At 36.8% G+C, this 14294-nt stretch overlaps 1 protein-coding gene across 1 annotated transcript in view; it reads right to left on the reverse strand.

The window, feature by feature from the left end:
- The window catches only part of LOC764416 (sialidase-3), a 68792-nt gene extending 62803 nt beyond the window's left edge, over nt 1-5989 (reverse strand). The window contains exons 1-2 of the mRNA XM_030987916.1: nt 5687-5989; nt 33-274 (exon numbers count right to left, since the gene is read on the reverse strand). Of these exons, the coding sequence (XP_030843776.1) occupies nt 33-162 (130 nt within the window). The 5' untranslated portion in view covers nt 163-274; nt 5687-5989. The remainder of the gene's footprint in view (nt 1-32; nt 275-5686) is intronic.
- Nucleotides 5990-14294: the final 8305 nt, after the last annotated feature.

Below are 14294 nucleotides of genomic sequence, written 5' to 3' on the forward strand. Positions count from 1 at the left end.
ATAAATAAATAGAAAAGGGGCAAACACTACACCTTGAGGGACATCCCCACACCAATAGTCATGGTGTTCAACCCTGACTGGAGGCTCTTCTCTTCTGAAGCGGATGATCAACGGATGAAGAAGCCACACTACTATCCTCCTTATCTCCTCGTAGCATCCCATGACCTGGCTTGCCAAGCTTACACCGAGGTCAAAGGTCAAAGGTCAGGTGGGGTCAGACGGGATAGGACACAGGGTACACTGGACACAAAAACCAACGGAAGAGGCTTGGGTTCTACAGAGAGTTGAGATAGAAACAATAACAGTTGGAAAGACTACAAGGATTCTAATGGTTCATGAGCTCTAGTCACTTTGAACATGACGGACAAAAAAAAAGAGGACAAAATAAGAACATATAGAGTTCCTCATTCTACCCTCAACAATTGCTGTGGTAGACAAAGGAACATCCCTTTACTGCTATTATGTAAAAATGTTTAGAACAGGTCATGTCACATGTTTATTCACCTGTTCTACACATTTTTACATAATAGCAGTGAAGGGATGTTCCTTTGTCTACCACAGCAATTGTTGAGGGTAGAATGAGGAACTGTATATTTTGTCCTCTTTCTTTGTCCGTTATATTCATAGTGAGTAATGTCTAGAAATATGAACCAAAGTTTCAACAAATTAAATAAAACAATAAAAGACAAAATGTATACATTGAAAACACAAAATAGACTTTTGCATAATTAATAGATTACATATTTAAACATAAAATAGCACATTTGGGTCTAATGGTTTACACACACCTGGTAGAAAAGCAATACATTATCACAATACTTCACTCATTCTGCCAACATTTCTCTTCAGGAAGAAATTTTATCTCTGTTAATATGTACATGTATTTACAAACTTGTGTGATGTATGATGTCCACATTATAAATGACTTCAAAACACATTTCTGGACAAAAACAGTTTTAGAATTCAGCTGGATCAAAAACACCCCCTTACATGTACATGTAGGCTGCTAAGCGAGTAGGACAAAGCGCCCTAACATGCATACATAAGCAACATCACTTCACAACGCGTTGGTAATTAAAAAAATTGATTTGCACTCAGGTAATAGGAATCAATTAAATCAATATCAATATTTTCATGATGCATGCAAGCTGTTGTCACTGTCAGCCTGTCAGAGTTAAAATGCAATATGATGAGCAATCTATTACAACTAATCCCTTCTGCAAAGCTGCTTTCAGAATAGCATGTATCAATCTAATTATACCTTGTTCTTCGTTTAGTTTAATAGGATCGTAGGGATCATGCTAATGTATGTACTGTTTGTCCCTTGTTGTTGCTTGCGTAGTCACTTTAATACTGTAACAAATTACAGTACAGTTCATGTTACTTGTACAGTGTAAATTGTATGGTACATGTATGTTTGTGCACAATGAAACAAGTAGATGTACATCTACTGGTGATAGACCTGTTAACTAAAACACTCTCAAATTTTGTGCATAATTTTTTTTTTTAATATTGTTTAAACTACCTCAAACTGTCAGGCAAGTGTTAGGCAAGCTTTGAGGCTCAAAGCTTGCCTAACACTTGCCCGACATAGCAACGCATACTTCATCCAGACTACCTATTTGAAAGTTGAAGAAAAAAAATTGATAATTCTATTAAAATTGTAAAATGAAATTGTAAAATGTTAAAATGTTTAATATTTGTACAAATTATTTCTTGTATTCATTTTAATGTAATAAATTTTAAAATGTTGAAAAATGTCTAAAATTTCAACTTTTAATAAAAGAATTTTTTTTTTAATTGATGATGATGATGATGATGATGATGATGATGATGATGATTTTTTTTTGTCGGATGCAGGATATAAAACATATACCCTGCTATCTTTACTAGGTACTGGTTATAACTAAGGGCCTCACCGCCTCGGTGACTCCAATAGTGCTATTGGAGTCACCTCATGTCCATTCTTTGAACCAGAACCTCTCAAGACAATACCGTATATTTATTATTAAAGGTTTTGTGAATATGGGCCCTGATCTAAAGTGTACATGTATATGTTGACTGACTACCTTGCACTTTGTTGTGAATTGTCTTAATGCATCTTAACCCGTTGACTACTGAATTGTATAAGTCCCATAGGCTTAACACAGGGACCACCAGGTTCCCGTAAGCAATGGGTTAAAGGTACTATGTCCCATTTGCAGGCCAAAAAAATGAAAAAGTTAAATTCCAACTGCATTTGAAAGATAATACTAATTTAGAACTTCCCTAAAAAAGGTGGGGCTTGAAAATGTCTTCAACTGGGAAAATAACGACTATTAGTTGTCAAATCGACTTTAGGGCTATAGAGCCCAAAAGTAATAGTCTTGATTTTCAGACAATTGTACCGAATGGTCATACGTTTTATGCTGCGCAAAGATTCAATCAGTTTAATCTTGGCCATCACAAGAAGTGGGTTATTGATGTAGACAAATGCTCATGTTCCCTTTACAACTCTTTTCATGTATGTTATTACCAAAGAAGAAAAAAAGCCAGTCAGTCACTCAATAGTGTCTGACAGTGAAGTCTAGCAAGTAAATAGGTTTCCTTGCATAATTTGAATATGAGGACACTGCTAACGTTTAAATTTCACAGATAGGACATACATGACATATTCATAATTCTTGCACAGTTCTACAAAATTTGAGGTTGGCAACAAAAGGGACATGGTACCTTTAATACCTTGGTGTGTACAAGAATACATGACATAAATAAGTCATATTAATCAGGGCAGTAATATTAACCAGATAACACACAATAAACTAGTAAAAGTTATTTGATATTACAGCGCTTTAAAGATATTACAACCCAGTCTTTGGATTCAGGCTTGCCCACACACAATGTACATGCATGCACATTCTCCACTCCCTGGGGGGCATTCCATCCATCCCAGTGCCATTTAAGAGATGCTCCCAAATCATAATGCTGATCCAACTACTATGACTTTGGCATCCTACAGGGTACCCAATTTAACACCTGGGTGGAGAGTGGTAATTAAAAAGGTAACTTAGGTAAAGCTTCATTTCTCGTCAAATGATGTCAATTTTACAATGTTTTTTTTTAGGTTATATGAAAATTATCCAATGATCTAGATCTAGATTTGTTTCCTTTCTGGTCATTTTCTAAATCAAATTGTCAATGTTAGGTCTAAATAAAGAAGAAACAACTTTTTGGACGGATTGTGTCGAAATTTCAGAAGTTAACCCCTCCGCCCCCCCCCCCCCCCCAATATTAACAGAGTCTACCATTTGTCTATGTTTATGAGGAAGGTTGCATGATAATCAGAATAATAGCAGATGGTTATTTCTATCTAGAAATAGCCTGATTATCATGATTAACACAGGGCGCGACAAACCCGCTTGCCCGACGTCCCGGGGCAACCAAATTGAGCCGTCGGGCAAGTAAATCAAATTATCACTTGCCCGATTCGGGCAAGTGATACTTTTACAGTAATTTCCTAGTGTCCAAGAACTCTACCATTCACCCGTCAACTTCTTACCCGTCGTCAAAATCCAGAAGCAAAAAAGCGATCGTTCCGATTTCGAAAAAACTTCACAGACAGCTAGCCAGCTCAGCTAGCTCAGCGCGCATGCAACAGTGACACTTCAAGCCATGAATGCCGCTCCGCCTCCATGCACGGCCGGCCGTGAGCTAGCTAGAGACAGCTAGCGCGATCGTACCAGCTGCGAGCTTATTCGCGCTCTCTCTCTCTAGCTCTGCAGGCCGCACCGACAGGCCTTTGCTATTCTCTGATTGCCGATTGGTTGAATCACGCCAAATATGACGTCATTATTCTAGGGAAATGAACACGTGCGAATCGGAATGGAATAAACAACAGGGATTTTCTAGTAAGTACAAAAAGTCAAATGTTTGATATTTATTCATAATGACTGTTAATGATTGTGAACATATTATTTAAAACTCGCTGCTCATATAAATCAGATGAATGTTTTTGTCTCGTTTTCAATTTATTACTGCGGTCTCAAGATCCGACCGAGCGAGTCATTTTGATAATAGTATCGAGACCCCCAGAATATAAGCCGTTGTTGTTTTGTTTTCATGGTTTTAGCGACGTTGTTTAGTCTAGTTTTCGCATACTTATCCGAGATTTATCGTAAAATATCTTCAATATTATTATTTAGTAAGAATTTACAAATTTTGGCATGATATTTATAGCAGTGAATGATGAAATAAAAATGTCCGTACTTTATTTAAAATAGTTGATTACCCATTATTTACATGACGTTTCTTGATGGAAGAGTTGACCCAAATTATTAACAGCTGAAAATTAGCCTACGTTTCCAAATGACAGCGGCTTGCACAGACACACACGTGCGTTGATCAGCTGTTTTTTCTCGATTGTGCTAGTAAACAAAAGTTTTGGGCAAGTGGAAATATTGTTTGGGCAAGTAAATTGAAAACCCACTTGCCCGACAGGGCAAGTGGTGAAAAAAATTCTTGTAGCACCCTGTAACATAATCTATGTTAACACTGCCTTTTATGTATTACACTATACTATAATTAAAATCAAGACCCTACACTCTTTGGGGTTAGTGCACTTTCTCACTTGGTGCCTAGAGATGCCTAGAGATGGTGCCTAGAGATGCAAAGCCAAAGGAAATGCCTATATATAGCAGTATACAAGGCTATAGTATAGGCCTATTACAAAGCCTAATGTAGTAAACAAATATACCATATATACACCGAAAGGCTCTAGTTGAAATTATGGATCGAGGTGGCAGGAATAGCACTAGGCTATTTTCTGAGGGGCCTAGCCTCAAAGAAAGTAATGCTATTTCTGTAGCCGAGGAATCCATAATATCACTAGTGGCTTGAAATAGAGCATTTTTTTTTTTCAAAGTTCAAACCCACCTTCATAAAAATAATAACAACACAGCAGCGCAGACGACAGTACATAGAACTAGGCTGACGCCGATATCACATTGATCATGATCAATCGCATATCTATAATATATTTCATTACTCAAAAATACAACTTTCACTAGACTATAGAGGGTCTAGTTTATAGGCTTAATTATTCAGGGCTGTCAACCCTCCCGCATTTGGAGGGAGTCTCACGCCACCAGCACGCTCATTCTCCCGCCGTCCCAATAGCTCGTAGCGGGAGACTCCCGCCAGCACGCCTTTCCTCCCGCTCTCCCGCTTCGATGTAGATCTCCTGGTTTATGAAAAACCTCCCGCCAACAAAAAATGGAATCCAGAATATTCTACATCGAAGCGGGAGAGTGGGAGGAAGGGTGTGGTGGCGGGAGTCTCCCACTTCAAGCTGGTGGGAAAGCGGGAGAATGATGAGTGTGGTGGCGCAAGACTCCCTCCAAAGTACAAATGTGGGAGGGTTGAAACCCTATATAGGCCTATAACGGAATCAATGACATTTGAACCACATTTTAGGCACCTGGCTTCGTGAGAATAAGCACGAGCGCCCATTGTTATTGGCAAAAGATTGTTAGCAAAAGATTATGGCGAGACACAAGCCAAGACGAGAGTAAATCAGACCCAGCACAGTCAATCTCCTTAATTAGTTTTCCGTAGATCATACTTGACCTTCATCGTGTACGTAAATGAACTAGTCTAGATCTAGATCTAACTTAGTTAGGCCTAGCCCTAGGCCTACACTACAGCTTACCTGTCAAAGGTGCTATTTTTCCATCCATGCAGGAAAACATGTATGTTTAGGGGTAGAATACCTCTTCAAAGTTGCTGTGAAACTGTGCACAGTGCCAGTGCAGTGCAGCAGTGCTCAGTCAGTGCAGTGGGTTATTAATTTTCTAGCGAACTAGCTCTTCCGATATGTGATGCGAAAGCAGACGACAGACCCCGGACTTCCCCGTCTTTCCTCCTTGACCTACCGTTGAAAGTACGTCCAATAGCTAGCTCTGTGTCTCAGCTGACTGCACTGTTGTGCGCTGCCAGCGTACACGTATCATAACATGTTTCGCTTCGCATGCAATTGGTAGTCTTTGGTAAAATAATAGGATTTTAATTGTTAAATCTATAATGTAAAAGATACATTTTTCAAACAAAATTAAATTACTAAATCAGTCCACATAATATATTTAGTTCATTCATATATATTACTTTCAAAACTTGAATCGGTAACATTCCGAAGATTTACAATATCAAATTCAATCATACTACAGTGCGTAGTTTCAAGACTACGTTGATTTCGCCGTACTCTGTTTGCTGCCATCTAAGCGAATAAGCAAGACAGTTCGTTCATTGATAATAATAAAAACAAGTTAAAAACGCATAATTATAACAACTATCTTTAACAGTTAAAGATCCTCACTTTGCCAATAAAATAATGTCAATCGATTGTTCAAAAGAAAATTTACGTTCATCTAGAAAGTAAATTAAATAGAATTTTATCTATTAAAAAAAGTGAAAATTTACAATAATTTTGTGCATAATTTTCAGAGCACACATGCAGAAAGACACAAGAAAGTGAATAGATTAAATAGATTAATAGATGCGTTAAGAAGCATATGTACAAACTAAAGTATTACGAAAGTTTGTATCTAAAGCTTAAAATGAAAATTGTATAATGCTAGTAATCAACAATGATTATATAATATGGGTATAAATAGGGGCTGGCTGGTCCACATAATTTTTATCACAGAGTGTTAGAGCAGAAAACATCAAAGAAATAATTATGGCCTCAACCTCGAAATCTTTTTTTTTTTTAAAGGTGACAGGCTCAAATGATTGAACATGTTGGCCCAAAAAAGACAAAATAGTCAATTGAGTGCATCATTATAATGTCCTTATACATTTTAGCCAGTTGTCCTATCAAACAAAATAAAAACACCCTCAAATTACCAAACACGGACTGTAAATTTCAATACAATACTGATGAATCGACAAAAAATCATTTTCTACAGTTTTCTAGATCACTAATTATGGAAATGCATCTCCCGGGGCAATCTAAGAAATTGCTACCCCCCCCCCCCCCCCCCGCCCCCTCCCTCAAATTTATCTACAAAAGTAAAGGAGCAGTCGAACGAGCTGACGTATCAGGTCGCAATTTTTATTGAAAAGACTGATGGAACTAATGTTTTATTATAGGGAGAAATTACGAGAATTCTATTTCCGTCTTTAACATTTGAACCCTTTAAAATTGTTATTTATTTACTGTATTATCTTCAGTATAATGGGGCGCGAAATTACGAAATCATGACCGCGAAGCAAAATAATATGCGAAGGAGCAAGTTAAATGAAACTTATTCAAAAATCGGTTCAAGTGCGGGCAGGCGCGGATCCAGGATTTCTTAGGGGAGGGGGCCCAACTTTTTTTTTTTTTGCTCCCGAAAATTTGAAAATCGCGCCGGCCGAAAAGTCGCTCAGTGTAAAAAAAATCACGTGATTTTACATGATTTTTTTTCTCAAGGGGGGGGGGGGGTGCCGGGCCCCCCGGGCCCCCCCCCCCCCCCCTGGATCCGCCACTGAGTGCGGGGACTGTTGAAATTGATAATGGAGTCATCAATTAAGGAAATAATCCTAACCATAGGAGCCGAAAGTGGGGGGGGGGGGGGTGTATTTCTTATTCGATACCAGTGATTTACAAATGTTGCTGTTATGACATGATTTTCCAGTATTTTTTCTCCATTTTTTGGTAAGTCATACCTTTTTATGCGTTTGTTGGAAAATAAGAAATTCCCAAATTACAGTCGGGCGAAAAATACGCTTATTTAGAAACCTTTATGTCATGGTCTGCAAAGTGGCTAGGCTCGAGCCCCCCCCCCCCCCCCCCTCACTTTTTAAAAAATTATGTCAAAGAAAAAAAGAAAGAAAGAAAGACGGAGAGAAAAAAAAAGTGACCTGCCAATGTCACAAAAAAGGTATAAAAAATGCTCATCTGACCGTAATTAAATGCCTAAAACCCCAGAGTTTACGGGGGCTCCGCTCCCGAGCCCTACCAAGGGCCCTAAGTCGGTCCCCTGGATGCTCATCTGACCGTAATTAAATGCCTAAAACCCCAGAGCTTTCGGGGGTTATGCCCCATGGAACCCCACCAAGGGCCCTATAAGGCGGGCCCCTGGATGCTCATCTGACCGTAATTACATACCCAAAACCTCTGAGCTTCCGGGGGCTCTGCCCCTTGGACCCCACCAAGGGCCCTAAGGCGGGCCCCTGGATGCTCATCTGACCGTACTTAAATACCTAAAACCCCTGAGCTTCCGGGGGCTCTGGACCCCACCAAGGGCCCTAAGGCGGCCCCTGGATGCTCATGTGACCGTATATAGTTAGATATTAAAACCTCTGAGCTTCTGGGGGCTCCCCCCCCCCCCCTGGCCAATGGCCTTAAAGAGGGCCCCTTGATGCTCATCAGCCGTAATTAAATACCTAAATCCCCAGAGCTTCCGGGGGCTTGGCCCCTTGACCCCCTGCCGATGCTCATGCCCTGGACCCCACGCTAATTACGCTCTACCTGATTGTTAATACTCCACTTTGAAAAACGTTCCTCGGGACCTGCATGTTAGTGTAAGACTGGTAGTGATGCAGATTTTTCGTCTCCCCCCCCCCCTTCCGAATGTTTTTTTTTCTCATTACGTCACTGCCCCTGGAAGGTGAGCCTCCCTGGAATGTCCCCCCCCCCCCCCCCCCCCCCCCCCAAAAAAAAAAAAAAAAATCCCCAAACTGCTTCCGGCGCGCCTGATCCTAACCATTTTTTCAACTCTTTGTTTGTGATGTTTATGAAGACCAATCATACTCGATAAGCTTCATAGATTAAAATGATTCCTGTACATTTTAAATACACTGTAGATCCCGGGGTGACATTTGAAATTATCGTCCTATTTGACTTCTTCCTATGTTTTTTGTTATTTTTTGAACGACGTTTGTATAAAAGATTGTACACTGGACGTATCTTATTCTAAGTTCATGCAACAATACATGTCAGTCCTAATGGTTTTCGTTCTCCGCATCGACGGCTTTCCTTTTTTACTTCAGGAAAAAGCCTCAAGAATAATTCATAATGCTTCATAACTTACTATTACCCAATGATTTAACATTGAAATTTGTTTATGTTTTTGTGTTCTAAATATCTAATAGGGCCTACACCAGAGAGTTACGTCTAGTTTCTTCTTGATTTAACAGACAAGTGATGGCGCAAGATCACTAGTTTGATGACCGAATGCACACTATGCAGAAAGGCCACATTATAATGTTTAAACAAGAGATGGCGCTAGACCACTCGTTTGCTGACAGGATTTACATGATCCAGAAATCTAGCCCTATTTAAACAAGAGATGACGCATCTTAAAGGTAATAAAAAGTTTTGGGAAATTTTGGACATTAGGTGGATAGTGATTCTTTACAATTTTGATATATTTGGACGCCACTGTGGATGTATTATACGCACAAGAAAATTTAGCACCTAAAACACTTCTGCTTTTCAGACAAACTGAAAATAGAAATTTACCGGTGCTCCCGGTAAACTTTGATGAATTTAAAATAGTGCCTACGGGCGAACAATGGTAGCTGCGACCATGAAAATCTCAGAATATGTAGTTGTGATATATAATTTCCAAACTGGAATAGCTAATCGGTCAATTTTAGTCAAGAAACATTGTTTTATAGCTTAATTAATATCTTGACCTTGAGAGGGAGCCATACAACAAAAAGAGTTTATTATTTACAATTTCATAACTTTAAAGTCGATTTCAACCGCGACAACGATCACTGAATATTGTAGGATCGCATATGCTTCCAATATGTTAGTTTGAACCAAATTCACAACCCAATACCAAAACTTTGTATTACCTTTAAAGGCAATGAAAGTGCAGCGACCGAGCTTCAATTTTTTTCTCATTTTACACCCCTAGAAAATGGGGGCGTTTACATTCCCTTACCGTAATGAGACTCCCTTCAATCTCTTTCCTTTCAATTCTCTAATACGTTTATAAGTTTCAGTCAACTGCATCGTCTCTAACAATAGGAGCATGCAAAACTCTTGACAAAATGGCTCACCAAATATATCCATTTATTTTAATCCTTTTAACATTTTCTTATTTTTTTCAAGCTCATTTGATTTTTTTTTTTAAACAAATAATTTCCCAGTGCACTTTAATTATGTTCACTGAAAATTAACACATGTGAATACCATTATGGAAAAATACAGCAAATAATCTACCGAAGCAAAAGCATCATCCTTCTTAATAAACTCATTATCTCTCCCTCTTCAAATAGACAGCAGTTTTTTTTTGTTTTCTTTGGCAGTTAAATGCTTTTAAACGTCAAGCATTCAAGAATACAATCATACATGAATTTCCCACCCTGTATACATGTAATACAGGCAGTGGGTCTTAAACTTTTTTGGCCTCCTGGTCTAAACGCTATGATTCTCAAAGTACACTTTTCAGTGAGTGCTATTAACCCTTTTATTGCAACTGTTCAGAAAATTCAGGATCTACCTATTGAGTCCCAACACATGTGGTCATTTCTTAAAATGTACCAAACACCTGAAGAAGAAAAAAAAGTTTAACATAAAAACTGAACATGGCATTCTATAGATCGGTTAAGAGGTAATAATATAAAGAATAACACGAAACCCTGTGTATGGGCTCGTCTGGAACCTATTCCATACCGGTACTTGTTTGAGAAGTATTCTACTCAATAAGGCTTTTGACAGTTCACTGGAAATGTATTTAAACTGCAATCTATTTGAAGCACATAGTTTGAATACAGTATAGCCACATGTAACCTCTAATACATCAAGAGCAAAACATGTTTTGGTGATTGTTACATGCACACTTTAAGACAAACTTTGATTCAATAATTTTTAACCCCAAACTCTTCAATTTGACTCAAATTCAAATCACTTTTAATATTGTATATTCAAACTGTCATTTCAAAAATGTATTCATTTTTAACATTGTATATTCAAACTGTCATTTCAAAAATGTATTCATTTTAATGGATTGTCATTAGTGTCCCTCATACAAGGTTTTTTATTCTAATTTGTATAGATTAAAGGCATATTTGAATAGATATTTTTGAGAGTGTATTTCCCCCCTAAAACATTCAAATACCAAATAATCCCAGGTTAGGAAGCACTTCATGAAGTAGCCTCTCAAGAAGTCCTGTCTAATGACTGAAATATCACGAGCATTGGGTAACAAGAAAGATAATTCTACAAAGTATTTAAAGGTAAAGGCCAGTTTTGGAAACGCCCCCCTCTCAAAAATGAAATGGAAGCTTTCTTAATAATTTCTTTCTGAATAAAAGCCTAATATACAACAAGGTAGAATCCCCTTAAAATCTAACATTTACACATTACAATCTAATTCAACAATTGATTTCAGAGAAGAGAACACTTATAAAAAAAATGAACAACTGCATCGCCAGACAAGTGCCATACAATGTACATACATCTTCATCTAACACCATTTAAAAAAATTACTAACAGATATTTCATTTAGTTATGAAATATTGTTTAAAACAGGTCATACATAGGAATACATTTAACAATTTGAATAATGAAAACAACTTCTGAATACATTGCCCGTCACAAACACACATTGATTGCAAATACTTATAATCTACATTGAAAGGATATAACAAATGTTTGACATCGTAACTCTTTATTTGCTTTTGTCAACTAATGAAACAAACACTTGATTGCAACAGTTGATTGATATCACATGTATAACATGTATATGTACAACATACTTCAAAACAATATAGCCGTCTAGGATTTTAAAGGGAAATCCAACCTTAGTTAAACTAGTCTATTAGAAAGGAGAACAAAATCAGAGAACCATACTAGTGAAAGTTTGAACAAAATCGGACAATAAATAAGAAATTTATGAATTATTGAAAGTTGTATGGGGACCTCCAATTGGTTGAATCTGTAATGTCACAGTGATGTTCTGCCAGACAACTTTCTCATTTGTTTCAACACATAATCTAACTAAAATGTCACTTCTGTCAAAATGTATAACTCGGGAACGTCTTTTCTTTCTACAGGACCTATACTAGTATGCTATCCAGAATATTTCACATTTCAAACATTCACAACTTTTTTATTATTGGTCTGTTTTATTCAAACTTTCACCATTGTGTTTCTCTGATTATTCTGAATTCATACAAATTAACTTATTACAATGGTTGGATCACCCTTTAATTCGTAGCAGATAAAGAATATGAATAGCTTGGAAGATTAATATGGCAATCATAGGCTTGGTGCAGCTAACAAAACAAATCCATAATATAAAAATATATTATTTTTTTCTGTAAACTGAGCACAATCAAATATTTACAACTCAAATACTGTGCATCTCTTTCTTTTTACACTATGCACATCCTAAGTACAAGTACGTCTATTACACACTCAGATTTATTTTAAAAAATCAACAACAAATAAAATAATCTGAATACTCATTGCGAGAAAATTTCTCATCCTTTCTCCAAAAATAGAGTACCGGTAGTACATAATTTTTATGTCAGTCTGCCATAATCACAAAATCAATGTATCAAACTAAAATTGTTATCAATGGAATGTATTCTGTTCAAAAAATACATATGAATTATAATTCAGAAAGAATATTACAAAAACAATTTCCCAGAAGTTAAAAATAATCTCAGAGAAACAGGAGCAGCAAACTTGATGTACAGTAGATAGTAACAATGAGCAGTCTTTGGTATACAGTGAATAACAGGAGTGAATCTGGAAAATTAAAGTGAGCTTCATCAATTCAAGGCATGACAAATTAATGGAGCCAAATTGAAATTTGCATTTCAATCGATGGACTTTACAACAACAAAAAAAACATATTTGTCTGAGATATAAAAGATGAAAGCTGATATGAGTCTGAGCAAAACTCCTTGAATGTCTTACCAAAACGTACTTTGTTATAAAAATATATGAAGGCACATTGCAAAATAAAAGAAGTCTTTTAGTGGATAGCACAGGGGTGATAGTGAGCACTAAAAAACAATACTTTTTTTTTTTTTTCCCCTCAACCACGCCCCCCTTGAGTAAAAAAAAAAGAAGAGGATTCGCAGGGAAAAAATGGCATCTAACAACATTTCCCCCTTTCGAGTAAGAAAATTGGAAAAAAATAGGGCAAAATAGAGAAAATAAGGGGGATATCAGGAAAATCAGGACAAAAAAGGGAAGGAAAAAAAAATCTGGTAAAAAAAAAGAAAAATTAGGATTTTTTTTTTTTTTAAATCAGGAAGATTTTTTTTTTTTAAATCGCAAAAAATCAACAACAAAAAAATCGGGATTTTATCAGGCCTGATAGCAGCAACATCAGAGGACATTACATTTGGCAATGCTTCATGAAATTGTCTGTTTAGAGCCAGAAGGGCATTACCTCTGTGTTAAAGTAAAGTATATGAGCCAACATCCTTCTAGCCCCAACTTGATTAAACAACATTCTCTCATAAGATCAAACATAAAGGCATGTTTTTGAAGGTTTCATATTGTGCTAGTACAAGAGAATTCTGTAAAGCATTTATAACAAAAAGCTGGTCACTTTCAATTATTTCCCACATTTTTAAATCATCAGACTGGAATGTATACACATACACATGAATAGATTCATTTATATTTTGGCAGAATACAATAATTTGGAAGCTTTTTTTTAAAACGAATACATTTACTTAGCAGTTATTCATAAAATAAAACAACACAATGGGCTTGGAAAAATAGAGCTTATTGTTGATTGCAACATTGTAAATGTACAGTGGACAGTTTGAATAATCTAACCTATTTCTACTTCCCTGCAACACCTATAACATGGCTTGTAATTATAACACAGAAATTGCAATTGGTTTTACATGTATAAAAATGAACCTGTATTTGATTGCAACTATTGTCAATACCCTATACCCTATTGTACATACCCTATATATCATGTTCGGATAACGTAATACCATGTTTTCATGTTTGCACATGCCAATAAGTGATGCACAAGGCTATTGATACTGGCTCAGGTCGATTTGGGAGAAAGTTTGATTATTTTTTCGTCGAAATCCTGTTGATGTGGTGGTACTGCAAACCTCGCTCATATTTTTTTGAAGTAGTTGCCATTTGTGTCAATAATAGATGGAATAGAAAGACTTTTGAGCAATAAACCCAGCAGTATGGTAGAAATTATGGAATACATTGGATGGAATTCTTGTTTTAATTACATCACACACAAATAACAGAATACATGAGAAACATGAATGGCATTGAAATCTATTTTCTTCTTCAGTTTCCTGGTTGTTTTAGAGTACTTACGAAA

The sequence above is a fragment of the Strongylocentrotus purpuratus genome, unplaced genomic scaffold, assembly GCF_000002235.5.
Source record: "Strongylocentrotus purpuratus isolate Spur 01 unplaced genomic scaffold, Spur_5.0 spur5_scaffold_17, whole genome shotgun sequence".
Taxonomy (NCBI): domain Eukaryota; kingdom Metazoa; phylum Echinodermata; class Echinoidea; order Camarodonta; family Strongylocentrotidae; genus Strongylocentrotus; species Strongylocentrotus purpuratus.